At 31.6% G+C, this 27,616-nt stretch overlaps 2 protein-coding genes across 2 annotated transcripts; both read left to right on the top strand.

Annotated features, from left to right (window-relative positions):
- Nucleotides 1-908: 908 nt before the first annotated feature.
- On the top strand, nucleotides 909-23,848 carry LOC139868438 (uncharacterized). Its single transcript, XM_071856770.1, has 2 exons — nucleotides 909-969; nucleotides 23,295-23,848. The coding sequence occupies exons 1-2, from the start codon at nucleotides 909-911 to the stop codon at nucleotides 23,846-23,848; spliced, it is 615 nt and encodes a 204-aa protein (XP_071712871.1).
- Nucleotides 23,849-23,985: 137 nt separating this feature from the next.
- LOC139868437 (uncharacterized) lies at nucleotides 23,986-25,377 on the top strand. The gene is made up of 2 exons (XM_071856769.1): nucleotides 23,986-24,494; nucleotides 24,876-25,377. Exons 1-2 carry the CDS (start codon nucleotides 23,986-23,988, stop codon nucleotides 25,375-25,377), a joined length of 1,011 nt encoding a protein of 336 aa, XP_071712870.1.
- Nucleotides 25,378-27,616: the final 2,239 nt, after the last annotated feature.

Here is a 27,616-nt window from a genome sequence, read left to right as displayed (position 1 = left end):
TTTATGTATATAACTCATTGTTAAAATACCTAATGAGATACATACTTATAATAAAATCATGTTAACTATATATATAACCATATATATGTCATCGTATAGTTTTTACAAGTTTTAACGTTCGTGAATAACCGGTCAACTTGGGTGGTCAATTGTCTATAGGAAACCTATTTCAATTAATCAAGTCTTAACAAGTTTGATTGCTTAACATGTTGGAAACACTTAATTATGTAAATAACAATTTCATTTAATATATATATAAACATGGAAAAGTTCGGGTCACTACAATCCCCATCACTTTAACCATCGTGAGACCACCTTAAAACCTACCATCAACCAAACTGCCACCATCAAACCATCGTTGTTAACCAACCATCACAACCTGCTGTTGCTATTTTATGTTTCTGTTTTAGTCGAACATACCTCAAAACCACCATCAACAGCCACCATCATGATAACCCACCACCTGCAAACTGCAAAACCAACCACTGCTACCATTGTTTTCTGTTTCAAACCGCTACAACATCGTGACGTTACTTTTGCAGGTTCCTGTGTTTTCTCTTTGTAATAATCAACCACAACACTGCCACTGCAACCTCCATAATCACTGCTACTGAACCTGTATGCTTTTGTCTCATGTACCACCACCATTAAAACATTTATTAATCCATTGCTACTCAAACGTTCCTGTTTCTATTCCATGTTCGTAGCTGCAGCTGCTAATATCGTTAATGTCTTTCTATTTCACGATCCCTAAACCCACCAATCAAACCACCATTAATTGTTACCTCAAACACCACTATCTATGCTGCTGTTTCACTCATACTGCTACTGTTTTATTAGAACGAAGAAGATGAAAAATGATGATGATATAATTACAACGAAGTATACGATGATGGTGTTGAATCATGATGTATGATGAAGATGATCCTGTGGTAACGTGTATGGAAGATGATAGATTTCATGATGAAGGTTGTGTTGAATGAGGTGAATTATGATAAATATTATTATCATTATTATAATTAGTAGAAAAATTATGACTTAGTTATTATAATAATAAAATTTTTAGTAAAATTATTATTATGGTTATTATAATAAATATTATTATCATTATTATAATTAGTAGAAAAATTATGACTTAGTTATTATTATAATTACTGTTATTATTACTAATATTATTATTATTATCATTATTAATATTATATTAATAATTAGTATTATTATCATTAACATTTTTAACATTATTATTAAAATTATCATTTTTATCACCATTAAAACTATCATTATTATAATTATTAGAATTATCATTATTATTATTATTATTATTATCATTCTCATTATTATTATGAATATTAATATTATTATTAATTTTATGAATATTACTATTATTATTAGTTTTATGAATATTAGGATTATTATTATTATTATCATTATTTTTAACATTAATATTATTATTATTTTAACATTAGTATTACTATTATCATTTTATTTTTACTAGTACCATTATTATTATAATAACTATATTATTATTGTTATCAATATTACTACTAGTATTATTATTATTATTACAATAGAAATTAGTTATAAAAAAATAATATTTAACAACACTATATTAATGTTTTTATAGTAAATATTAATTATTTATCTAAAGTATATGAAATAAATATATTAACTAGTGAAGCAAACAAATTATTAAGGTAACATTTAAATCGCTAATAATATATAAAATTGTTCGATTACAATTATGTGTATTAATATATATATATATATATATATATATATATATATATATATATATATATATATATATATATATATATATATATATATATATATATATATATATATATATATATATATATATATAGGTTCGTGAATCCGAGGCCAAACCCTGCAATTGTTCAGTATCGTCATTTGCATATTTTTACTACAAAATATCGTATCGTGAGTTTCATTTTCTCCCTTTTTAAATGCTTTTGCAATATATATTTTTGGGACTGAGAATACATGCGTTGCTTTTATAAATGTTTGACGAAATAGATACTCAAAACTACATTCTATGGTTGGATTATTAGACCGTATATCACCCATTTTAGCTTGGTATCCTAATAATTGGTGTTTATTATAATTGCCACCAATTGACGCGAATCATAAAGATAGATATATTGGGCCCAACATGCCCCATCCGGGTTACGAATGCTTCAGTACTTTGATTTATCATATCCGATGAGAGTCCCGGAATGATGGGGATATTCTATATGCATCTTGTTAATGTCCGTTACTAGGTGTTCACCATACGAATGATTTTTATGCAGATTGCAAAATGCATGTATGATGTTTATAAAAATGAAATCTAGTGGTCTATTAAAATTATTGAAATGACTGTTTATGATAAACCTATGAACTCACCAATCTCTTGGTTGACACTTTTAAGCATGTTTATTCTCAGTTATGAAAGAAATCTTCCGCTGTGCATTTGCTCATTTTAAAGATATTACTTGGAGTCGTTCATGGCATTTTTCAAAAGACGTTGCATTCAACTCGTTTGAGTTCAAAAAAGATGTTTATTAAGTCAATGACAGATTAGTCATTCACATTATGGGAAACATATAGCATTTGTATTGAAAGGTTATATTTTGAAACGAGTTTGTCTTTTAAAAGAATGCCATATTCGTAAAACGTATCATATAGAGGTCAGTACCTCGCAATGGGACCAAATGTTGATGACTTCGTCCAGGTGGATTTGGATGGGTTGTTATATGTGGTATCCGAGCGGTGGTCTTAGCGAACAGGGTCTTGCATTAGTGTGTCTAACTGATAGTGGTTAGGATGCGTTAGTAGGTCTGGACTTCGACCTTACTTTGCATGTCAAAAGTTTTTGCTTATCATTTCTTGCCAGAAATTACTTGCTTATCAATTTTAAGTCTTGACACGTGTTTTTTCATTTATTGCATACACGGTGTATAGATGAAACATATCTTATCATATCTATTATAGTGGATCTTATTTGGCGCTTTTCGAAATTCCCTCCTTAAATTACGGAATCTTTTTGCTACATATATGTATTCGAGAAGACGGAGATATCATCCAGTATTCAGCCCTCAATTCATATCAAGAATCATTTTATAACTTTCTGTGATCGCGTAAGATGGCCTCTTCAAATAGACCAGGTTCCTCCAGCTCTGAAGACAACGTGACGGGAGCGCACCGACCGATCAACTACCGTGATTTCTTTAGAAAATGGGGATGTGTTCGTGAAATACTTACCCTATGGAGAAATGAAGAAGGTACTCCATACCAGGGGCCGAACTTACCGCCTAACGTCAGAGTACTCGATCTGCTCACCGGCGAACCAGTTCGCAACACTGTTATACCCTTTTTGCGAGAATTTTTCATCTTGAGGCTACCATTAATGGAACTAGAGAAGATATCCGACCTCTACCTCACACTGATAACCATCCAGGGTTAGTAGAAAAAGTTAAAGAACTCCGAGCTCGAGTGTTAGCTTTAGAGAGCACGGTACACAATTTACAAGCACCAGCATCATCACCAGCCTCAGCACCAATAGCACTAGTACCATCAAAAACACAAGCCTCAACACTATAATCTGTACCTCGAACATGATCTTTAGTCTCATATCATTCTACATCATTTATCTTCGTTCTACATGGCGATTAAGTAATCTCTAAAGTTTTAGAGATTATGTGTTCCAGTTCTAACCGCAAATCAAATGAGATTAATATCATATTGACTCAATAAATCCATGATTACATCTAAAGAAAATATATACGTAAGTATATTTTCATAAAGATTGTAATTAAAAATTCTCTTGTACAAACTATTAATGGTGCGAATATTTTAACGGGTAGGTAATACCCGAAAAATATTTAGATTTCACATTAATAATTAAATTGTACATCCTTCAATTTCGATTCAACAGTCAGTTACTATCCTACTTACAAATACAGATATACGTATCCGTTCATCCACGAATAACCATTTTCATTTCAATTCAATTTCATATTCGAATTTTGACCAATCATAATCCAAGTCAAGATTTAACATGTGGCATAATGAAGAAATTATTGACAGAATAAAAATTGATTAGAAACAAACTAATTAACTATATAAAATTTTGTTAAGAATTCACGCAAACAATATCCTAGCTAACTGTTCCTATATCCATTATGACTATTTCCTCATTATATTTTATTTATTGTCATTTTAATTATCGCAATTAATTATCGCAATTTAAATACTCACAATTTTATTTATCATCATTTAAATACTGTTATTTATTTTACGCACTTTAAATATCGTCATTTAATTACTGTCATAATATACTAGCCTTCGTTAATCCCGAGACAATATAATATAATCTTGATTAATTGAGATAATAGTTATGCAATATGTATACAATACGTCGATTAATTCTAAGATTATATATTGAACTATATACGTACTACTAACTATGGACTACTAACATTGGAAAATTAAAAGGTATTAAATATTAATTATAACATATTAGACTAAACATTTCTTCAAGTTTGCCACTTGATTTCATCTTAAACAATCATATATATCTTGACGTTTACAACCTGCGTTCAAACTCTTCGAAATTTTTGAAAAACACTTCGGATTGATAACCAATGATTCAGATCTGGTAACAGTGAATGCTGATGAAGCAGCAAAAGTTATGGATGGTCTTAATGGCTAAAAGTTTGATGATAAAGAATGGTGTGCTAAAAAATCTCAGATTTTGAACAGAATTGAGCAAACTATGAAGGAGACTGTTGACAAATCACAAAGACTAACCCTGTACTTAAAGAATCCAGATGATTTTGTATTTAACAAAATATTTAGCGAATACCTTGCTTCTGACGCATGTTAAATTCTTACGGAAGAATTTTCTTCATCAACCTTCAATCTTAGAAATTCCAAAATATCATCATAAATATCTTCGATATTTCTGAGGATATTTTCATAAATATCTTTGTCCGAAATTATCTATCACCTCGTGTTATCTATGTTACATCATAAAAGGAACTGTTTTAGTTTCTATCCTTCTGTAAAATTTGAGTTTAAATTATGAATGATTTCTGGAGAAGTGTTGGAAATGGAAAGCATGAGTTAATATAATATAATGACGCCTAGCCAACGTGGTTATAATACAGTAAGTCATGCTGAATTTCTAATGGAATATGATGATTCACAGACTTTACCCTCAATATGTGCCACGTTACATAACTCTTTCAATAGATTTAACCTCTAAATATATCAAGAACATATTTTCTTGATATTTCTATCTTTTCCGTGATTTTTGGTAATTTAACAAATCAGATCGTGCTATTACAATTTCTTTCTTAGAACATTAGTCATGTTCATTCGAAATTCCAAGATTTAATCTACAAATCCGAGACGTCTTAATCGCTTTACTTAAAGTCGGGAAGATAAACAAAAGAATGGAGCTCCGACAAATAAGGGAAAATATAAAGCCCGACAACAACACAGAAATTACAAACCGTGCATATCAATGCGTATAGAAATATAAAGACACGGAAGAATTAAAAACATTATAACCCCAAGGTAATAGTAGAAGTAAACAGATTCCTCTGGTGGTAGATGAAAAAGAAGAAGAAAGGATACGATAACCAGGAAAATATCAAGAATCAAAACTGGATTTAACATTTTCAAAATCTTTTGGAAGTATGAATTGAGGAAGAAAGTATAGGAGTGGTGAAAATAATGAAACTGGAGAAGTAAATTTATAGTAAAATATCAGGAATAGCAATCGAGGCAGATGACCGCATTTAATCAAAGAGGACCCTAATTTCCTTAATTACCGAAGAATCAAATCTTATATAGATTGCAAAGATTTTCTTTAAATTCTTTAAATTCCGAAAATCAATCGTGACTACGTCAAAAGTTAAGACGAACTTTTAATATCCTCATTTTCCTATTTTACGATAGCTTCTCTCATACGCTTTGAGTAATCGGATTGTTTCATTCATATTACTTAATGGTAATAAAACTCTATTTTCAACTCATATTCGTCATGAAAATATTCTTATTATCAACCATGATGATCTCTGACAAATTTCGATACGAAATTTATTTAACGAGTAGGTACTGTCACGACCTGGAAAATTTCGACTTATTTTTAAGTCAATTCTCAATATGAATTAATATTTTTGGCACGATAAGCAAAGTCTGTTAAGCTAAGTCTAAAAAATTTTGAACAGTTGTTATATATTCAATTATCCTTCGACCATTTCCGACGATTCACGAACAATTACTTGTAAAAAGATATTTATATATTTAAATATATATATGTATATATATAATAATTTTAAATATAAGTTGAAATATTATATTATGTAATTAATATTGTAAAATAAAATATATATAATAATTATTATTTAATATATATATATATATATATATATATATATATATATATATATATATATATATATATATATATATATATATATATATATATATATATGATGTATATTGTATATTTATATTTTATGTAAAAATTTGAGACTTTTATCCGCCTCTGATTTTCTTGAGTTAGATTTTGGGTTATAAACCCCAGTGCTCATGAAATTGGGGGTTTTGTTGTATTTGGAAGTATTTATCATGGTTTGTGTGGTAAATAACTAGGTTGTAAGTTTGTTAGTGATTTTGATGTTCTTAAGAACAAGTTTGCTAGTCAAATTGGGTGTTGACTTTGATTTGGTGTCAAAATAAGTTTTGATTCAAGTTTTGGTGAATCAAGTTTGTAAATACTTAATTTAGGTAGTAATTGGTGTTTTAGAAATAAAATCACTAGCCGTTAGTGATTTTGGACGTTTTTGGGACTTATGTCAAAATGGGTATGGTGTTTGGGTTAAATTTGGTAATGACACTAGTTTTGGTCAAATGAATTTTTAAACACTTGTGTTAAGTATTAAATGGCATTTTTGGAAGTAACCGCTCACGAGAAGTGATTTTGAGTCAAAGTGGTGTTTTTAATATAAGTTAAATGTGGTCAAGTGCAATATGGGTCAATATTGCACATGGTGTAATTTTGGTGTAAATGGCATTTGAAATGATCACTACCTAGGTAGTAATCTAGTGTCGAGACCTAGGTTGGTCTAGTTAGTGTAAATTACAAATTGGGTTAACTTGTACTTATTAGTGTGAGTTTGAATTACCACCCAAAGTAGTAATTGGGTTGATTCCATTAGGAGATAAATGGGTGGGTCAAACGAGCAAGGTAAGATCTCTCGACTAAGAGATGTGAGTGTTAGATTCTCGTTTAGAGAATTGTTATTTATGTGTATATTGTGCGTATGTGTGATATAGATGGTTACTTGCTCGGACTTGATGATGGAGATCATGTTATACATAACTTGTGCGGGCATTCCAAGGTAAGTGGAATAATTATATGTGTATGTATATGATGTATTTACTTGTTTAGCGTGAGATGTGAAGTGTCGACGTGTTAAGACACCACTCCGGGAAGTATAATGTGTGAAGTGTTGACGTGTGAAGACACCACCCGGGGGGTTAGTGATACGACGTGTTAAGTACACTAACGGGACCTATGGTCTTTCGTGAGCACCATTCCCTTGTATGATTGGTTAACATTGGTAATGTGTTATAGTTTTAGCATATTAAATTGTGAGCTATATGCTATCGGCGATGCTAGCTTATTGTGAATTGCGGATATTTAGTTTATGCATTGTGATTGCATGGTTGTTGAATTGCTAGCTCGTATGCGGTATTGTGTAAGTGTTTGCAAGTAAGTAGATTATATATGTATATGTATAATTATTGCATTCACTAAGCTTCATGCTTACCCCTCTCGTTGTTTACCTTTTTATAGGTATCGTTGATGTGGAGTTACCTAGTTGCTAGACTAGGGTTGTTAGACGTTGCTTAAGCTTGGAGGATTAGTGATAATGCTAAAAACGAACATATATTTCATAGCATTATCCCTCAAGAAAGACAAGCTTTTAGTTGCAATTGTTCTATTTACAAGTGATATTCGTTTGTATAATAAAAAGTGAAGACAAAAGAAAGATTCGACGAATTGAAGACGCAAACGACCAAAAAGCTTAAAAGTACAAAGTACAATCAAAGTGGTTCAAATTATTGATGAAAAACGTCTCAAAAATAGAAGAGTACAAGCCGCAAAACGCAAAATACAAGATATTAAATTGTACGAAAGGACGTTCAAAAATCCAGAACCGGGAACAGATTCAACTCTCAACGCTCGACGCAACGGACTAAAAATTACAAGTCAACTATGCACATGAAATAATATAATATATAATTAATTCTTAAAATTATATATATATATATATATATATATATATATATATATATATATATATATATTATATTATATTATTATATAAAACCGTCGGCAAGAAGAAAATAACCAAAGTTGAGCTGTCCCAGGGGGACATACGATCGCATGGCCTGGCAGTTATAAACCCATGCGATCGCATGGTGAACAGAATCAAGTGACATCCTATAAATTTCGCAGTTTTTGATCAAATGTACACATCTTTTTCTTTCTCCATCTCAAACGTATATATATATATATATATATATATATATATATATATATATATTAATTTTAAACCCATCCGTGTAACGCTACGCTATTATTAATCTTTGTAAGTTATGTTAAACCTTTTTAAATTAATGTTTCGTAGCTAAGTTATTGTTATGCTTATTTAAGCCGAAGTAATCGTGATGTTGGGCTAAAATATTAAAGACGGGGTAATTGGGCTTTGTACCATAATTGGGGTTTGGACAAAAGAACGACACTTGTGGAAATTAGACTATGGGCTATTAATGGGCTTTATATTTGTTTAATTAAATGATAGTTTGTTAATTTAATATAAAGATTTACAATTGGACATACCTATAAATAACCACATACACTTGATCGGACACGATGGGCGGGATATTTATAAGTACTAATAATCGTTCATTTAACCGAATACGGGAATGGATTAATAGTTAATGGACTTATTAAAACAGGGGTGAATTATATACAAGGACACTTGGTGTAATTATAGTTTAAGTCCCCAATTAGTTGGAATATTTGACTTCGGATATAAGGAAAATTTGACGAGGACACTCGCACTTTATATTTATGACTGATGGACTGTTATGGACAAAAACCAGATGGACATATGAATAATCCAAGATAAAGGACAATTAACCCATGGGAATAAACTAAAATACACGTCAAACATCATGATTACGAAAGTTTAAATAAGCATAATTCCTTTATTTCAAATTTAATTGCACTTTTAATTATCGCACTTTAATTTATTGTCATTTTAATTATCGTACTTTTTAATTATCGCAATTTTATTTATTGTCATTTATTTATCTCAATTTAATTTATCGCACTTAAATTATTTTCATTTACTATACGCTTTAAATTAAGTTATTTTTATTTTTAATATTTTACATTAGGTTGTAACTGCGACCAAAGTTTTAAAATCGACAAACCGGTCATTAAATGGTAAAAACCCCCTTTTTATAATAATAATACTACTTATATATATTTATATTTTTACAAATATAGTTTTTAAAAATATAGCGTTAAACTTGGCTAAGATCCCTGTGGAACGAACCAGACTTACTAAAAACTACACTACTGTACGATTAGATACACTGCCTATAAGTATTGTAGCAAAGTTTAGGTATATCCACTCTATAAATAAATAAATAACTTGTGTAAAATTGTATCGTATTTAATAGTATTTCCTAGTAAAAATACTACTATTTTGTATACACCTCGCATAACATCAAGTATTTTTGGTGCCGCTGCAGGAGAACTGCTTAACCGCAGGAAGCGAAACGCTATATATATATAAAAAAAAAAAAATTATTAAGTTCTTTGTATAAAAATATACGTTTTAAATATTAAAAAAATACAAAATTATAAAAAGAAAAATATCTATATATTTATTTTTAAGAATTTATTTAAAATATATAAAGTTAAAAAGTATTTTTATTTCTATTTTAGTTTTTAAATATAAGTATTTTATTATTTTATATAAATATTTATTTATATTAAAAATAGAAAAACAGAAGAAAAAAAATATTTAAAGTAATCGGGCCGAGGACTGTAGCAGCCCAACACCTGGCCCGAAACCCTACTCCATGCGACCGCATGAATTTATAACGAGAATACCATGCGATCGCATGACTTGATTTGACAGGCCTGGTAACCTCAGCCGACAGATTAGGGTTAATATTATTTAATAATTATTATTAATTATTTAGTTAATTAGTGTTTAGTTATTTTAATTAATTAGTTTTAGTTTTATTATTTTTGTATTTTTAGTTTTAATTAGTTTTATTAAAAACTTAATACTTTTATAAATAAATTATATAAAAATAATATTTTTTTAAAAATTGTATTTTTTATAACTTTAAGTTTATTTTTATATTTTGTATCTTTTTATTTGTTTTAGCGTAATATTTGTATTTTTCATTCGTATTTAGTTTTAATTCATAGTTTTTGCCATAGTTATTTTTATTTCTAGATTTTTAGGCTTTGCCGTAAAATCCCTTAAGTGCTTTTTCTTTAGATTAAAATTTAGACCCCTTAGAATTTTACGACGTCACTTATCGCCTTAATATTTTATAAGTTTTAGTACCTTTTTAAGTTATTACCGTTTTGGAGATAGTATTTCTTTTAAGCTTTAATACTTTTAGACGCAACTTTTAATTCTTAGTTTTTAGACTTTTAAGTTTCGACGCGCTACATTTTTTTTTCTTTTTATTATTTTTCGACGCTTATTTTCTTATTTTTATTTTTCGACGTTTTTCGACGCGCTCTTTTTCTTTCTTATTTCTCGACGCTCTAGATTTTTAGGACATAGAATTTTCTTTTTCTTCTCTAAAATTTCTTTAAACTTCAACGAAAAATTATTTTAAGCGGTTAAATTGATAGACATCCAAAATTTTCTGGTTCGTAGTAATAGTTGGATTTGTTAGTGGCGAGTTGTGGGCTTCCGATTTAAAGGGTCCTGGCTACCTGCTGCATCTATTGGCTATTCGAAACGTGGGCAAAAATCAGAAAAGTCTATGAATTTGATAACTTATATAATTTTTATCTTTTATAACTAATAAGATATTCAGTGAATGCACCGAGCAAAACGTTCACCACCTTTTATACGTTCACCACCTGTAACTCGATCAAGACATCTAGCAAATATTGTCGCCGTTGATTATTCTTTAGAATCGTCATCCAGTCGACCAAGTACTCCAATTCAAATTTCTGATAATCCATTTTTTGAACCCGACCTCACAATTGAGAATCTGGAGGATATTCAGGGACAATTCAGAGATCCTGAACAACTAATCTTTCCTCAAGTGATTGTCGAGGAACCACAAATCATTCAAACAGAGATTGTCGAGGAACAAATCATTAAATCAGAATCCTCTAGTGATTCAGATTCAACAAATTCAATCATGAAAAATCTGGAACCTCTAAGTATGGAAGACCGAATGCGAGCTAAACGCACTGGCCAAGGTCACGCAATTACTCAACCATACATTAATGCGCCAGATTATAAAATCAAAGGACAAATCTTACACATGGTAACTAATCAATGCCAATTTAGTGGTGCGCCGAAGGAAGATCCAAACGAACATCTTCGTAACTTTAATAGGATCTGTACTCTATTTAAAATAAGAGAAGTGGAGGATGAACAGATCTATCTCATGTTATTTCTCTGGACTTTAAAGGGAGAAGCCAAAGATTGGTTAGAATCGTTACCTGAAGGGGCGATTGATACATGGGACGTTTTAGTTGAAAAATTTCTTAAACAATTCTTTCCGGCCTCTAAAGCCGTAAGACTTCAAGGAGAAATTGTTACGTTCACACAAAAGCCAAATGAAACTCTATATGAAGCGTGGACAAGATTTGGAAAGTTATTGAGAGGATGTCCGCAACATGGTTTAGACACTTATCAAATAGTACAAATATTATACCAAGGATGCGACATCACTACACAAAAAGACATCGATATAGCAGCTGGTGGTTCCATTATGAAGAAAACTGCAATTGACGCTTACAAAATTATTGATAACACTGCTTCCTACTCACATGAGTGGCATCAAGAAAAAGATATCGTTAGATCATCTAAAGCAGCTAGAGCCGATTCTAGCCATGAATTTGATTTCATTTCTGCAAAGATAGATGCTGTCGAGAGACGAATGGAAAAGATGACTAAGGATATTCACTCAATACAAATTAGTTGTGAGCAGTGTGGAGGACCACATTTGACAAAAGATTGTCTCAGTATTGAACAAACAATGGAACAAACAGAGAATGTTTCATACATGAACCAAAGGCCTGGAAATAATTATCAAAATAATTATCAACCGCCAAGACCAATCTACAATCAAAACTAGAATTATAATCGATATGTTCCATACAACAACCAACAAGGTCCTAGCAATCAACAAGTATCCAATAATACTTACAATCAGCAAAGATCTAATTTTCAAAACAAACCACCACAAACCGATGATAAAAAGCCAAATTTAGAAGATATGATGTCGAAGCTAGTTGAATCTCAAACGCAGTTTTTCACATCTCAGAAACAAACCAATGAACAAAATGCTCAAGCATTTAGAAATCAACAAGCTTCTATTCAAAATTTGGAACAAGAAGTAAGTAACCTAGCAAGGTTGATAGGTGAAAGAAAACCGGGAAGTCTACCTAGCGATATAAATGCTAACCCCCGGAATGAAATAGCTAAAGCCATTACCACAAGAAGTGGTATTACACTTAAACCACCTGAAATACCTGTAATTTCTGATGACTCTATTCCTACTCTACAAGAACCACAACCTGAGCAAGATAAGGAAACAGAACCGGTAGTTGAAAAGGTTAATGAAGATAACACAGTTAAGGTAAAACCTTATGTTAAACCATACCAACCACCACTTCCTTACCCGAGTAAAATGAGAAAAGAGAGACTTGAAGCCGAGCAATCCAAATTCTTGGATATGTTTAAACAAATAAATGTAAATCTTCCTTTCATTGATGTGATTTCTGGAATGCCTAGATATGCTAAATTCTTAAAAGATCTAATCACAAATAGAAAGAAAATGGAAGAACTCTCGGCTGTTACTATGAATGCTAATTGTTCTGCAGTACTGTTGAATAAGATACCAGAAAAATTATCAGATCCATGAAGTTTCACAATTCCATGTTTTCTGGGTAGTCTTAGTTCAATAGAAGCATTGGCAGACTTAGGTGCTAGTATAAATTTAATGCCATATTCACTATACGCTAAACTAGACCTTGGAGAATTGAAACCAACACGAATAAGCATACAACTAGCCAATCGATCAGTAAAATATCCTAGAGGGATAATGGAAAACATGCTAGTTAAAGTTGGTACTTTAGTATTTCCAGTAGATTTTGTTATTCTGGACATGGAAGAAGATTCTTAAGTTCCTCTCATATTAGGAAGACCATTCTTAAACACAGCTAAAGCAATAATAGACGTGTTCGGTAAGAAACTGATCCTAAGTATAGAGGACGAGAGTGTTACATTTTCTGTTGATAGAGCCATGCAACAACCACAATCTGCAGATGATACATGTTATTATATTCAAACTATAGATTCACATGCAGAATTGTTAGAAGAATTTTCAGAATTACAAGGAACAGGAGAATGTTCTTTAGGAGAAGGAACTGAACCAATTGATGAAACTGAAATGTTAGCTACACTTATGGCTAATGGATATGAACCAACATCAGAAGAAATTCAAATGCTAAAAGAAGAAGACAGATATCGATATAAATCATCAACAGAAGAACCACCGACATTAGAGTTAAAGCCACTTCAACAACCATTTGGAATACGCTTATTTACATGGTGAATCTGAATTACCTGTAATAATATCGTCTTCTCTTACTGAAAATGAAAAATCTCAACTTATTTCTGTGCTAAAAGCTCATAAACCAGCTATTGCACGAAAGATTCATGACATTAAAGGCATAAGTCCTTCTTATTGCACACATAAAATCCTTATGGAAGAAGGTCATAAAACGTATGTGCAACGCCAACGAAGACTAAATCCTAATATGCAAGATGTTGTTAAGAAAGAAATAATTAAACTGCTAGATGCAGGTTTAATTTATCCAATCTCTGATAGTCCATGGGTAAGCCCAGTTCAATGCGTACCTAAGAAGGGTGGCATGATTGTCATCACAAATGAGAAAAATGAGCTTATTCCTACTAGGACTGTAACAGGATGGCGTGTTTGTATTGATTATATAAAATTAAATGACGCCACCAGAAAAGATCATTTTCCCTTACCTTTCATTGATCAAATGTTGAAAATATTAGCCGGGAACAGTTACTATTGTTTTCTTGATGGTTTTTCCGGATATTTTCAAATTCGAATAGCACCCGAGGACCAAGAGAAAACCACATTCACGTGCCCTTATGGTACTTTTGCTTACAAACGCATGCCATTTGGACTTTGCAACGCCCCTGCAACCTTTTAAAGGTGCATGATGGCGATTTTTTACGACATGATAGAAGAATGCATGAAAGTTTTCATGGATGACTTTTCAGTCTTCGGTGATACATTTGAATCATGTCTAGTCAATCTTGAACGAATGCTTATTAGATACGAACAATCAAATCTAGTTTTAAAACATCTTTTTGCAAGATTTGGAACACCGAAAGCTTTAATAAGTGATCGGGGTACTCATTTTTATAATAATCAACTTGAGAAAGTTCTCAAAAGATATGGAGTAACTCATAAAATCTCAACCGCTTATTATCCACAAACAAGTGGACAAGTTGAAAATACCAACCGAGCATTAAAACGTATTCTAGAGAAAACCGTAGGATCAAATCCGAAGGAATGGTCCATGAAATTAGAGGATGCACTATGGGCTTTTAGAACAGCCTACAAAACTCCAATTGGAACCACACCTTTTAGACTCGTTTATGGAAAAGCATGTCATCTTCCAGTAAAAATTGAGCATAAAGCATTTTGGGCTTTGAAGACATGTAATCTTGATTTACATGAAGCTGGACGTCTACGGTTAAGTCAACTAAATGAATTAGAAGAATTAAGACATGAAGCATACGAAAATTCGTTAATCTATAAGGAAAGAACGAAGAAATTGCATGATAAAAGAATCAGAAGTTCAAAAGAATTTAAAGAATGAGACAGAGTTCTTCTTTTTAATTCACGATTCAAGCTATTTCCTGGAAAATTGAAATCAAGATGGTCTGGACCATTCATAGTCAAAAGAGTTTTCCCGTACGGAACAATAGAATTAATAAATTCAAATGGAGTTGAATTTAAAATTATTGGTCACTGAGTTAAACATTACATAGATAATCCAATGGAAGTTGAAGATGAAGTTAATCACAATTTCGACACCACAGCTAACTAAGTGTGGGAAGGTTCGAATCTTTTTAGGGTAATATATATTTCTGTTAGAGTTAGATATTCTGTTTTCGTGTAGTTTCCGAGAATGAAATCCAAATGCTCTTTCCCTAGCAGACCCTAAAGAACTAGTCTTCTCCCCCCATTCTGAATTTTTATTTTTTTTAGGTTTACGAGATGAAGAATTCCTTTGATCTGAACCATGGTCTAATGCTACACGCTTTGATTACTAAACGTAATAATGACACACTCCCGAATGACGTAGTGTCAGTAATAAGAAGCAGATGTGATGAAGTAAGGAAAGAACTAAGAAAAGATCATCATAAGATACATGTTGGTAAAGGAAAATCAAAATCCGCAACAAAAAGAAGAGCACGACACCTTGAAAGATGTTACAAATGCAGAAAATGGTCACACGAAGGTAAATGTTCAAATAATCAAACATATTCAAATACCGAATTTGTTACTCTATGCAGAGAAGGACCGTTCATATGTTTAGAAGAAAAGATACTGAAGTTTCGAGGTTATGCTTACGTAGCTATGGAGAACCAAATCACACGACTCTCCTATGAGTCGGCTAAAGCAGGTCTCTGAGAATTCTATCTCACAGGTAAGTATGTACAGTTTTTATTTTTATTTTTATTGCTTTAAACCTTTTGATAATAAACGCTGAATCATTCGCTATAAAGTATTAAATTGGTATTCAATAAAATTAGGTATGCGTAACCGAAATTATTGATATCATACAAAAATTTACTACATCATTGCGAAATTTACCGTTTATTCTTAAGGTATAAATATCTTTAATCAATCAATCCAAAATATTTTAGAAATTCTTCAGGAGTAAAACTAGGTAATATAGCCGAAATTACTTTATCGAAAAGAGGGGCGTATATTTTTGATAAAATTTGATTGATTAAAGTGGGATAAAAGACCAAAAAGATTTTTAATTTTAATTTTTACCATGTTTTTAAATTTAATATATACATATTAAATTAATATTGTAAACTTTTTAAAATCAATATATTTATGTTTGTAAATATTTGAAAAAATTAATATTTTTAATATAAGTTGGTATGTATAAAAACAAAAATATAATATAAATTTGGTGTGAATTTTTAATTTTAATTATATGAATTTTTAATTTTATGCATTTTAAATTTAAGTTTGTTGTGAAAAAAAATTTACTTTATTTCACTAAGTTAAAAATATGATTTTTAAAATTCGTCGTGAGTTGAAAACTAGGTCGTTGAACTGAAATTGCTATACCCGAGGGCGGGACGAGAACTTTTATTATCATTATTTTTAATCTTATTGAATTAAAGTATGCCAAAAATATTTAAAAAACTAAAAAATCTTTACTTTTAAAACCGCGCTTAAAACGTGACAAATTTTAAAATTTTGTTAAGAGACGGACTAGGACAACGATCCGAAATGCCCTCATCCTAAAAAGAAACAAAATTTTAATTTTTAATTAATTATATGTTTTATTAGTAAAAGTTTTTATAAAAAAAATAAAAAAAAAATACCAGGACCCCGTGTGATTGCATGAGGTTTGGCCTGTATATCCATGCGATCGCATGGTGACCGAAAACAGGTTAGGAATAAAAGTCCCAGCGAGTCTGCTTCTGTCCACACAACACGCACACACAAAACACGAACACTCTCCAAAATCCTCTCAATTTTCATCAATTTTTCACCAAAATCAACCAAATTTCTTGCTATAATCCGCTCTAATCATGAATTTGATAAGAAGTTTATCAAGAAGGGTAACAATTACACCCCTAAACCTCCTTAAATTTGATTTTTAGTGTTCTTGAGCTATAATTTACCTAATTTGATTTTGTTAATTTCTAGTGTAATTAGAGTTAAATTGTTAGTATATTATGCATGTATAACCTAGATTGATGCTATTTAACATGATTTGAAGCCAAAAACTTTAAAATTTTTAGGAATCTAGGGTTTGTGTTCTTGAGCAATTTGGGGCTTTTTGATATAAACAGGTTATGGCCGATCTTTGTCATTAATTATTGCTAAATTAAGTAGTGTAACATATTTAGGTAGCTAAATGATCCAAACTTTGATCCTAAACATGATTTTTGAGAATTAAAGTGGACTTTTTAGGTATAAAATTCATGAACTTGATTAAATTGATGTAAATGCCATTTGAAACTTGTTTAATTGCTAGTAATGGTTGTTTTAACATGTTATTTGAGTTAAATGATTATGAACTTTGTAAACATTTTCATATATGCTTATTTGAAAAAGTGTAGAATTGTAAAAATTGTGAAAATGTGTATAAGTTTAATTTTGATTGAACATGTTATTGTAATTGTTTCAAGTTGTTATTTTGCTAACACTAATGCATATTTGGATGCACAAATTTTGTGTTTAATGTATTTTGCAGAGAAATACCGATACTGATGGTGCATCATCATCATCTACACAACCTGCTCCAGAACCTGAACCAGAAATGCAATATGAGCCCCAATATGAACCACAATATGAACTTGAGCAACAACATGAACAACAACAACCACCTGATCAACACATACCTTATTATGATCCGCAACAAGAATATGTTGATGCCTACGTAGTATTTCCAATGCATCCAATAGTACAACACCCAACGATTCATGAAGAATAGTTGCATCCCAATTTGAGATTTGATCAAAGCTGGAAAGATTATCCAACATATCAAAGTAACAAATCCAAACTGGTACCGAAAAATGTAGAAGTGCCAAGGGTAATTGATTGGGAGCCTTTGGAAGGGGTCCAACTAGCTAACCGTGTTAGACTGCTACTGATCCAAAGGTATGGCAGCTCTTTTTTTCCCGATTGGGAACGTTTATTCACCATTCGTATGTAGTGACCCGAACTTTTCCATGTTTATATATATTAAATGAAATTGATATTTACATAATTAAGTGTTTCCAACATGTTGAGCAATCAAACTTGTTAAGACTTGATTAATTGAAATAGGTTTCATATAGACAATTGACCACCCAAGTTGACCGGTGATTCACGAACGTTAAAATTTGTAAAAACTATATGATGACATATATATGATTATATATATAATTAACATGATATTATGATAAGTAAGTATCTCATTAGGTATTTTAACAATGAGTTATATACATAAAATTGTGTTTATTGAATTAAGAAACTCGAAACGATATATATAACGATTATCGTTATAACAACGTCTTATTAATTACATATGAATCATATTAAGATATTGTTACACTATGTTTAATCATGATAAATAATAAGTAAACATGTCATTATGTATATTAACAATGAACTACATATGTAAAACAAGACTACTAACTTAAGAATTTCGAAACGAGACATATATGTAACGATTATCGTTGTAACAACATTTAATTGTATATATATCATACTAAGATATATTAATATATCATAATATCATGATAATGTAATAATTTAACATCTCTTTAGATATAATAAACAATGGGTTAACAACATTTAACAAGATCGTTAACCTAAAGGTTTCAAAACAACATTTACATGTAACGACTAACGATGACTTAACGACTCAGTTAAAATGCATATACATGTAGTGTTTTAATATGTATTCATACACTTTTGAAAGACTTTAAGACACTTATCAAAATACTTCTACTTAACAAAAATGCTTACAATTACATCCTCGTTCAGTTTCTTCAACAATTCTACTCGTATGCACCCGTATTCGTACTCGTACAATACACAGCTTCTAAATGTATGTACTATTGGTATATACACTCTAATGATCAGCTCTTAGCAGCCCATGTGAGTCACCTAATACATGTGGGAACCATCATTTCGCAACTAGCATGAAATATCTCATAAAATTACAAAAATATTAGTAATCATTCATGACTTATTTACATAAAAACAAAATTACATATCCTTTATATCTAATCCATATACCAACGACCAAAAACACCTACAAACACTTTCATTCTTTAATTTTCTTCATCTAATTGATCTCTCTCAAGTTCCATCTTCAAGTTCTAAGTGTTCTTCATAAATTCTATAAGTTCTAGTTTCATAAAATCAAGAATACTTCCAAGTTTACTAGCTCACTTCCAATCTTGTAAAGTAATCATCTAACCCCAAGAAATCCTTGTTGTTTATAGTAAGATATCATTCTAAACCAAGATAATACTCATATACAAACTTTGATTCAATTCCTATAACTATAACTATCTTAATTCGAGTGATAATCTTACTTGAACTTGTTTTCGTGTCATGATTCTACTTCAAGAACTTTCAATCCATCCAAGATCCTTTGAAGCTAGATCATTTCTTGTCACTTCCAGTAGGTTTACCTACTAAACTTGAGGTAGTAATGATGTTCATAACATCATTTTATTCATACATATAAAACTATCTTATTCGATGATTTGAACATGTAATCACTAGAACATAGTTTAGTTAATTCTAAACTTGTTCGCAAACAAAAGTTAATCCTTCTAACTTGACTTTTAAAATCAACTAAACACGTGTTCTATATCTATATGATATGCTAACTTAATGATTTAAAACCGGAAAACACGAAAAACACCGTAAAACCGGATATACGCCGTCGTAGTAACACCGCGGGCTGTTTTGGGTTAGTTAATTAAAAACTATGATAAACTTTGATTTAAAAGTTATTCTTGTGGGAAAATAATTTTTCTTATGAACATGAAACTATATCCAAAAATCATGGTTAAACTCAAAGTGGAAGTATGTTTTCCAAAATGGTCATCTAGACGTCGTTCTTTCGACTGAAATGACTACCTTTACAAAAATGACTTGTAACTTATTTTTATGACTATAAACCTATACTTTTTATGTTTAGATTCATAAAATAGAGTTCAATATGAAACCATAGTAATTTGATTTACTCAAATCGGATTTAAAATGAAGAAGTTATGGGTAAAACAAGATTGGATATTTTTTGATTGTTGTAGCTACGGGAAATATTGTTACAATTCTATACAAATCATATCCTAGCTAACTTATATTGTATTATACATGTATTCTAATGTAATCTTAGGATACCATAGACACGTATGCAAATGTTTTGACATATCATATCGACCCATGTATATATATTATTTGGAACAACCATAGACACTCTATATGCAGTAATGTTGGAGTTAGCTATACAGGGTTGAGGTTAATTCCAAAAATATATATACTTTGAGTTATGATCTAGCCTGAGACGTATATACACTGGGTCGTGGATTGATTCAAGATAATATATATATCGATTTATTTTTGTACATCTAACTGTGGCCAACTAGTTGTAGGTTACTAACGAGGAGAGCTGACTTAATAAATTTAAAACAGTAAAAGGTATTAAAAATGTTGTAAATATATTTTGAACATACTTTGATATATATGTACATATTTGTTATAGGTTTATGAATCGACCAGTGGCCAAGTCTTACTTTTCGACGAAGTAAAAATCTGTGAAAGTGAGTTATAGTCCCACTTTTAAAATCTAATATTTTGGGATGAGAATACATGTAGTTTTATAAATGTTTTACGAAATAGACACAAGTAATTGAAACTACATTATATGGGTGAATGATCGAAGCCGAATATGCCCCTTTTGCTTGGTAACCTAAGAATTAGTAAACCGATCTACTAATTGACGCGAATCCTAAAGATAGATCTATTGGGCCTAACGAACCCCATCTAAAGTACCGGATGCTTTAGTACTTCAAATTCGTTTGTATCATGTCTGAAGGATTTCCCGGAATGATAGGGGATATTCTTATATGCATCTTGTTATTGTCAGTTACTAGGTGTAGAGACCCGTCCTAATCCATCTGGACGAAGTCACCAACATCTGGTTCCATTGCGATGATCGACTCCAAATAATGTCTTTAAAATGATCAAATGCACAGCGGAATGTTTCTTTCATACCCGAGAATAAACATGCTTTCAAGTGTCAACCAAAAGGTTGGTGAGTTCATTAGTTTAACATAAATAACCATTATCATCATTTTAATAGACCACAAGATTTCCATATTCAGTTCTCATAAATATACGTCCCATGCATAGAGACAAAAATATCATTCATATGGATTGAACACCTGGTAACCGACATTCACAATATGCATATAAGAATATCCCCATCATTCCGGGATCCTCCTTCAAAAATGATATAAATTTCGAAGTACTAAAGCATCCGGTACTTTGGATGGGGCTTGTTGGGCCCGATAGATCTATCTTTAGAGTTCGCGTCAATTAGGATGTCTGTTCCCTAATTCTTAGATTACCAGACTTAATAAAAAGGGGCATATTCGATTTCGATAATTCAACCATAGAATGTAGTTTCACGTACTTGTGTCTATTTTGTAAATCATTTATAAAAGTTGCGCATGTATTCTCAGCCCAAAAATATAAAGGGTAAAAAGGCAAATGAAACTCACGCATATAAATATTGTAAAAACAGTTAATAAAGCATTTGCATGTATTCTCAGTCCAAAAATGTAATGAGTAAAAAGGGAGCAAATGAAACTCACGCATATAAATATTGTAAAACAGTTAATAAAGCATTTGCATGTATTCTCAGCCCAAAACATAAAGAGTAAAAAGGGCAAATGAAACTCACGCATATAAATATTGTAAAAACAGTTAATAAAGCATTTGCATGTATTCTCAGCCCAAAAATGTAATGAGTAAAAAGGGAGCAAATGAAACTCACCTAATGTATTTTGTAGTAAAAATACATAGAACGACATTGGACAAGTATAGGGTTGGTCTCGGATTCACGAACCTATATCATTTGTATATTTATTAATACACATAATAGAAATTGAACAAATTTATTTATTATATCTTAATTTATATTTTATATATTTAATTTGTATATATATTCAAAATATCTAATTTGTTATATGTAAATATTTATATAAGAAATGTTAATATGTTTTATATGTAGTTATATGGAATATCAATATAGTTTTAATATATGTAATAATTTTATTTTTTTTTATGTACAAAATATTTATTTGTTAAAAATGATAGTTTTTATATTAATGATTTACTAAAGATAATAATAATAACATTATTAATAATGATAATATTAATAATAATAATGATATTGTTAACAATGATACCTATATTAATAATAACAATAATAATCCTAATAACTATAACAATGATGCTAATACTGATATTAATGAAAATAAAAATGTTAATCCCAACATTAATGTTAGTGATAATAATAATACTACTTTTATCAATCTTATTAATACTAATGAATATAATTTTACTAGTAATTATAATAACACTTATATTACTTTTAATAATAACAATGTTCTTATAAATTTTAGACTGTCAATAATATTCCTAATATCAATAACCTTGATCATAATAATAATAATACTTGTTCTAATACTTATTTTGATATTGATAGAAATTAAGATAATAGTAGTGATACAAGTACAAGTAATAATAATAATAATAATAATAATAATAATTATAATAATTATAATTATAATAATAATAATAATAATAATAATAATAATAATAATAATAATAATAATAATAATAATAATAATAATAATAATAATAATAATAATAATAATAATAATAATAATAATAATAATAATAATAATAATAATAATAGATACAATAAGAAACTACCTCACTACAAGGATAAGCTTCAAAAATATATAAAGTGCACTAGCCCAGGCTCGATCCCACAACCTCCCGCTCACTCGCAAACACTTCTAAACCATCTGAACTAATATATTTTTCTGATTTAATCTGGATTGAAATTTATATAACCCTTCCATTGGCCTGTCCTCCCGCTCATGCTGGTTTAGGAGATGAAGAAAAAAGCCGCTTTTGGGAATCGTTAGACGAAGTTGTGAGGAGTTGCCCCGCTGACCATCGTTTGCTTTTTGGGGGAGACCTTAATGGACATATAGGAACGTTTTCGGACGGATATATGGGTGTCCATGGGGGCTTTGGGTACGGAGTTCGAAATGAAGAAGGACGCTCTATTCTCGAATTCGCTGTTGCCCACGATTTGGTTGTTGCAAACTCTTTCTTTAGGAAGACGGAAGCACAACTTGCAACTTTCCATAGTGGGGGACATAGTACCCAGATTGACTATTTGCTGCTTCGCAAAGGGGACCTTAGGGCTTGCAGAGACTGTAGAGCCCTGACTACCTGGACCTGTTCCACCCAACACCGATTATTGGTTATGGACTTGGTTGTGCAGAGGTGGGTTACTAGGAGAGTGAGACGCGTCCAACCTAGGATCCTTTGGAAGAAGCTGAATGAAGTGAATGCCGAAAATTTTAAAGCGTCAGTTTTGGAAAGAGTAGAGGCAGGAATGGATACGGTTACTCAAGTGAACGCAGATCAGATGTAGAATAGTTTGGCAACAACTATTAGAGATGTTGCCAAGGAAACATTAGGTGTGGCAGTAGGGACATCGAGAGGACATAAGTCTAGTAGATAATGATGGTGGATTAGTGATGAGGTTCAAACCAAAGTTGCGCTTAAGCAATGAGGTTTAGGGAGCTCATTAGATGCTGGGACGGGACACGTGATGATAGAACTAGGGCAGAGGAGAGGTATAAAGAAGCCAATAGAGAATCTAAGAAGGCCGTTGCCCGTGCAAAAGATAAAGCGTATGAAGATTTGTATAGAAAACTAGACTCTAAAGAAGGAGCAAATGATATTTACAGGATTGCAAAAGCGAGGGAGCGTAGGAGGAAGGATATAGATATCACCAAGTTTATCAAGGATGAAGCCGGTCAAACCATAGTGAAGGAAGAAGAAATTAGGAAAAGATGGGAAGGGTATTTCTCATCTCTTTTCGTGGGTGAAGGACTCGGGCGCCAAGAGGATCCACAGGACTTGGGAATAGGACAATTCCGGAACAACAACTTCTGTAGGAGAATCAGTCAGGGAGAAGTAAGATCGGCACTACGAAAAATGGGTAGAAACAAAGCTGTAGGACCGGACCAGATTCCAATAGAGGCGTGGCGGTGCCTTGGCGACGATGGTGTCAGGTGGTTGACGTGTCTTTTCAATAAGATTCTTAGAAGTTATAAAATGCCTACGGAATGGAGACTCAGTGAGATTATCCCCATCTACAAAAATAAAAGGGATGCCCAAATCTGCGGTAATTATAGAGGCATAAAATTACTTAGTCATACTATGAAGCTTTGGGAGAGAGTGATTGAGACTAGACTTCGACGCGAAACTACGGTTTCAGAAAACCAATTTGGTTTCATGCCAGGGCGCTCTTCGATGGAGGCAATTCATATTTTAAGAAGCGTTATGGAGAAGTATAGGTAGAAACAAAAGGGTCTAGAGATGGTCTTCTTAGACTTAGAAAAGTCCTATGATAGCGTACCGCGAAAGCTGATTTGGAAGACCCTTAATGTTAGGGGTATCCCAAGTAAGTATATTAGAGCTATTATAGATATGTACGATGGGGCGAAGTCCTGTGTTAGGACGCCTGTGGGAAACACAGAGTATTTCTCGATAGAAGTAGGCTTGCATCAGGGATCAGCCCTTAGTCCTTTCCTTTTCGCTTTGATCTTCGGCGAGCTGTCTCAAGGAATACAAGAGAACATCCCTTGGTGTCTGATTTTTGCCGATGATATCGTGCTTGTATCGGAACAAATGGATGAACTTAATAGAAGACTAGAACGATGGAGGGAGGCCTTAGAACAAAATGGTCTACGGATCAGTAGACAAAAGACGGAATATCTAAGGTGCGAATTCAGTAGGACTGAGGATGAACTAAATGTTGGAGGGAATATCAGCATTGGGGACCAGATCTTGCAACCACAAGAGTCGTTTAGATATCTAGGTTCGGTCCTCCACAAATCAGGGAGGATAGACGAGGACGTAACTCATCGTATTAAGGTAGGTTGGATGAAGTGAAGAGCAGCGAAAGGGGTCTTGTGCGACAAGAAGATACCGTTTAAATTGAAAGGGAAATTCTTCAAGGTGGCAATTAGACCTGCCATGTTGTACGGATCAAAATGTTGGCCAATGACGAAGGCCCAAGAGAGAAGGATGGAAGTGGCAGAAATGAGGATGCTTAGGTGGACGTGCGGTAAAACCATGTTAGATATGATCCCAAATGGGGTGTTTAGGGAAGACCTTGGGGTCGGTAGCATCATCGATAAGCTAAGAGAAGAACGACTTCGATGGTTTGGGCATGTGATGAGGCGACCAAGTATTGCACCGGTTAGGAGCGTCGAGGCACTCACGGTCGTTGGCGTTAGGAGAAGGGGTAGACCTACTCGTATGTGGATGGATAGACTAAGGCTCGACATGAGGGAGCTTTCGTTGACCGAGGACATGACTTCTGATAGGGGTGCGTGGAGGGCTAGAATTAGAATAGTCGAGTAGGGTTACTTTTCTTTTATTATTATTATTATTATTTTTTTTACTAGTTTTATTATTAGGATTATTATTATTATTATTAGTATTAATATTAATATTATTATTTTTATTATTACTATTATTATTATTATTTTTACTATTACTATTTGTATTATTATTATCACTACTACTCTGTACTATTCCTATACTTTTACTAATATTACTATTATTATTATTTTTAGTATTATTATTATTATTATGTTTATTATTATTATTATTACTATTAGTATTATTATCATTTGTACTACTACTATACTCTTAGCAATACTATTACTATACTTTTACTAAAACTATTATTATTATTATTATTACTATTATTATTAGTATTATTATTATTATTTGTATTATTAATTTTTATTATAATTATTACTATTATTATTATGTTTATTACTATTACTATTAACTATTATTTTACTACTACTTGTACTTGTATTATTATTATAATTATTACTATTATTACGAGTATCATTATCATTACCTTTTTTTATTATTTACATCTACTAGTACTAGTAGACGAGTAGGTTTTTGTTTTTTGGTGTTTGTATGCACGTTTGTTTGTTGATATGTATGCATGGTTTGTACGTTTGTTTTTGGGAGGTATGTATGTAAGTTTTGTAGTGTAGGTTTTTTTTATCTATGTTTGTAGGTTTTCATGTTTTTTGAAGAATTGTAGGTTTTGATTATGTATTTTTGCTAGGCTGTTTTTTTTTTTTTTTTTTTTTGCAGGTTTGTATGTTTGTTTTTGCTTGTTTTGTTGGTGTTTGTATGTACGTAGGTACGAGTTCTTGCAGGTATGTAGGTATGTTTATGTACGGTTGTATGCTGGTTTGTATATAGGTTTATGTTTTATTGGGGGTGTGTGTGTGTGTATGGGAGTGTGTATAGATGGGTGCGTGTGTGTAGGGTGGGTGTGTGGGTGTGTGTGTGTCTCGTATCGTTCGGTGCATCCTGGGGTCATTATGGCTGAGGACGACCTTCTTTGCTCATGAGCTTGAGTGGTTTTCTTTTAGTTGTGTGGCTTCGGGGATGTCTACTGTAAAGGTGCATGAGTGGTGCTTTGGTTTGTTACGGGTGGTTGGCTCTTTGCTTGTGCAACAACTTCCACCCGGCATACCTTTCGTGTTCTGTTTACAAGGTCCCTTGGCTTTATTTATTGAGGCAACACCAAACGTCGATTAAGTGGCGTCTTGACTGCCGCTTAGAGCCTAAATTGATTTTCAGGCAGGCTTTTAAACCCATGAAAATTTGATTCTACCATTTTCATGGCGTCTCAATTTTTATATATTTATTTATTTATTATTTTATTTTACTTTTTTTTTTAAAGGCCGGAGGTCCACTCGGAAGCAATCTCTTTATCCGCCGAATAAAGAGAGGGATGACTTTCTCTACTTTTCTGGGTGGAGAAATGACTTGTTTTTATTCTCGGATAAAGGAAGGATTGTCTACATCTCACCTCCCCCATACACCACTCAAGTGGTATTGGGTACTGTTGTTGTTGTTGTTGTTGTTGTTGTTGTAGTATCCTGCAGTAGCCTAGATTCGAACTTAGGACCCCTTGGTTAACAAATACAACCTTCAGCCATTTGCTCTGCTACTTGTTTTCTGTTTCCATTCCTAAATGAAATCCTTTAAACCCCTATCTGTCACCTTCTTTTTCATCTCCTTTAATTTCATCTTCAATAATTCTTATATCATTATCTAACCATGACCATCATCATTAACAACAATCCTT

Source organism: Rutidosis leptorrhynchoides, chromosome 9 (assembly GCF_046630445.1).
Source record: "Rutidosis leptorrhynchoides isolate AG116_Rl617_1_P2 chromosome 9, CSIRO_AGI_Rlap_v1, whole genome shotgun sequence".
Lineage (NCBI taxonomy): Eukaryota > Viridiplantae > Streptophyta > Magnoliopsida > Asterales > Asteraceae > Rutidosis > Rutidosis leptorrhynchoides.
Note: the sequence above shows the minus strand (reverse complement) of the source record. Positions and strands in the feature narration are given on the sequence as shown.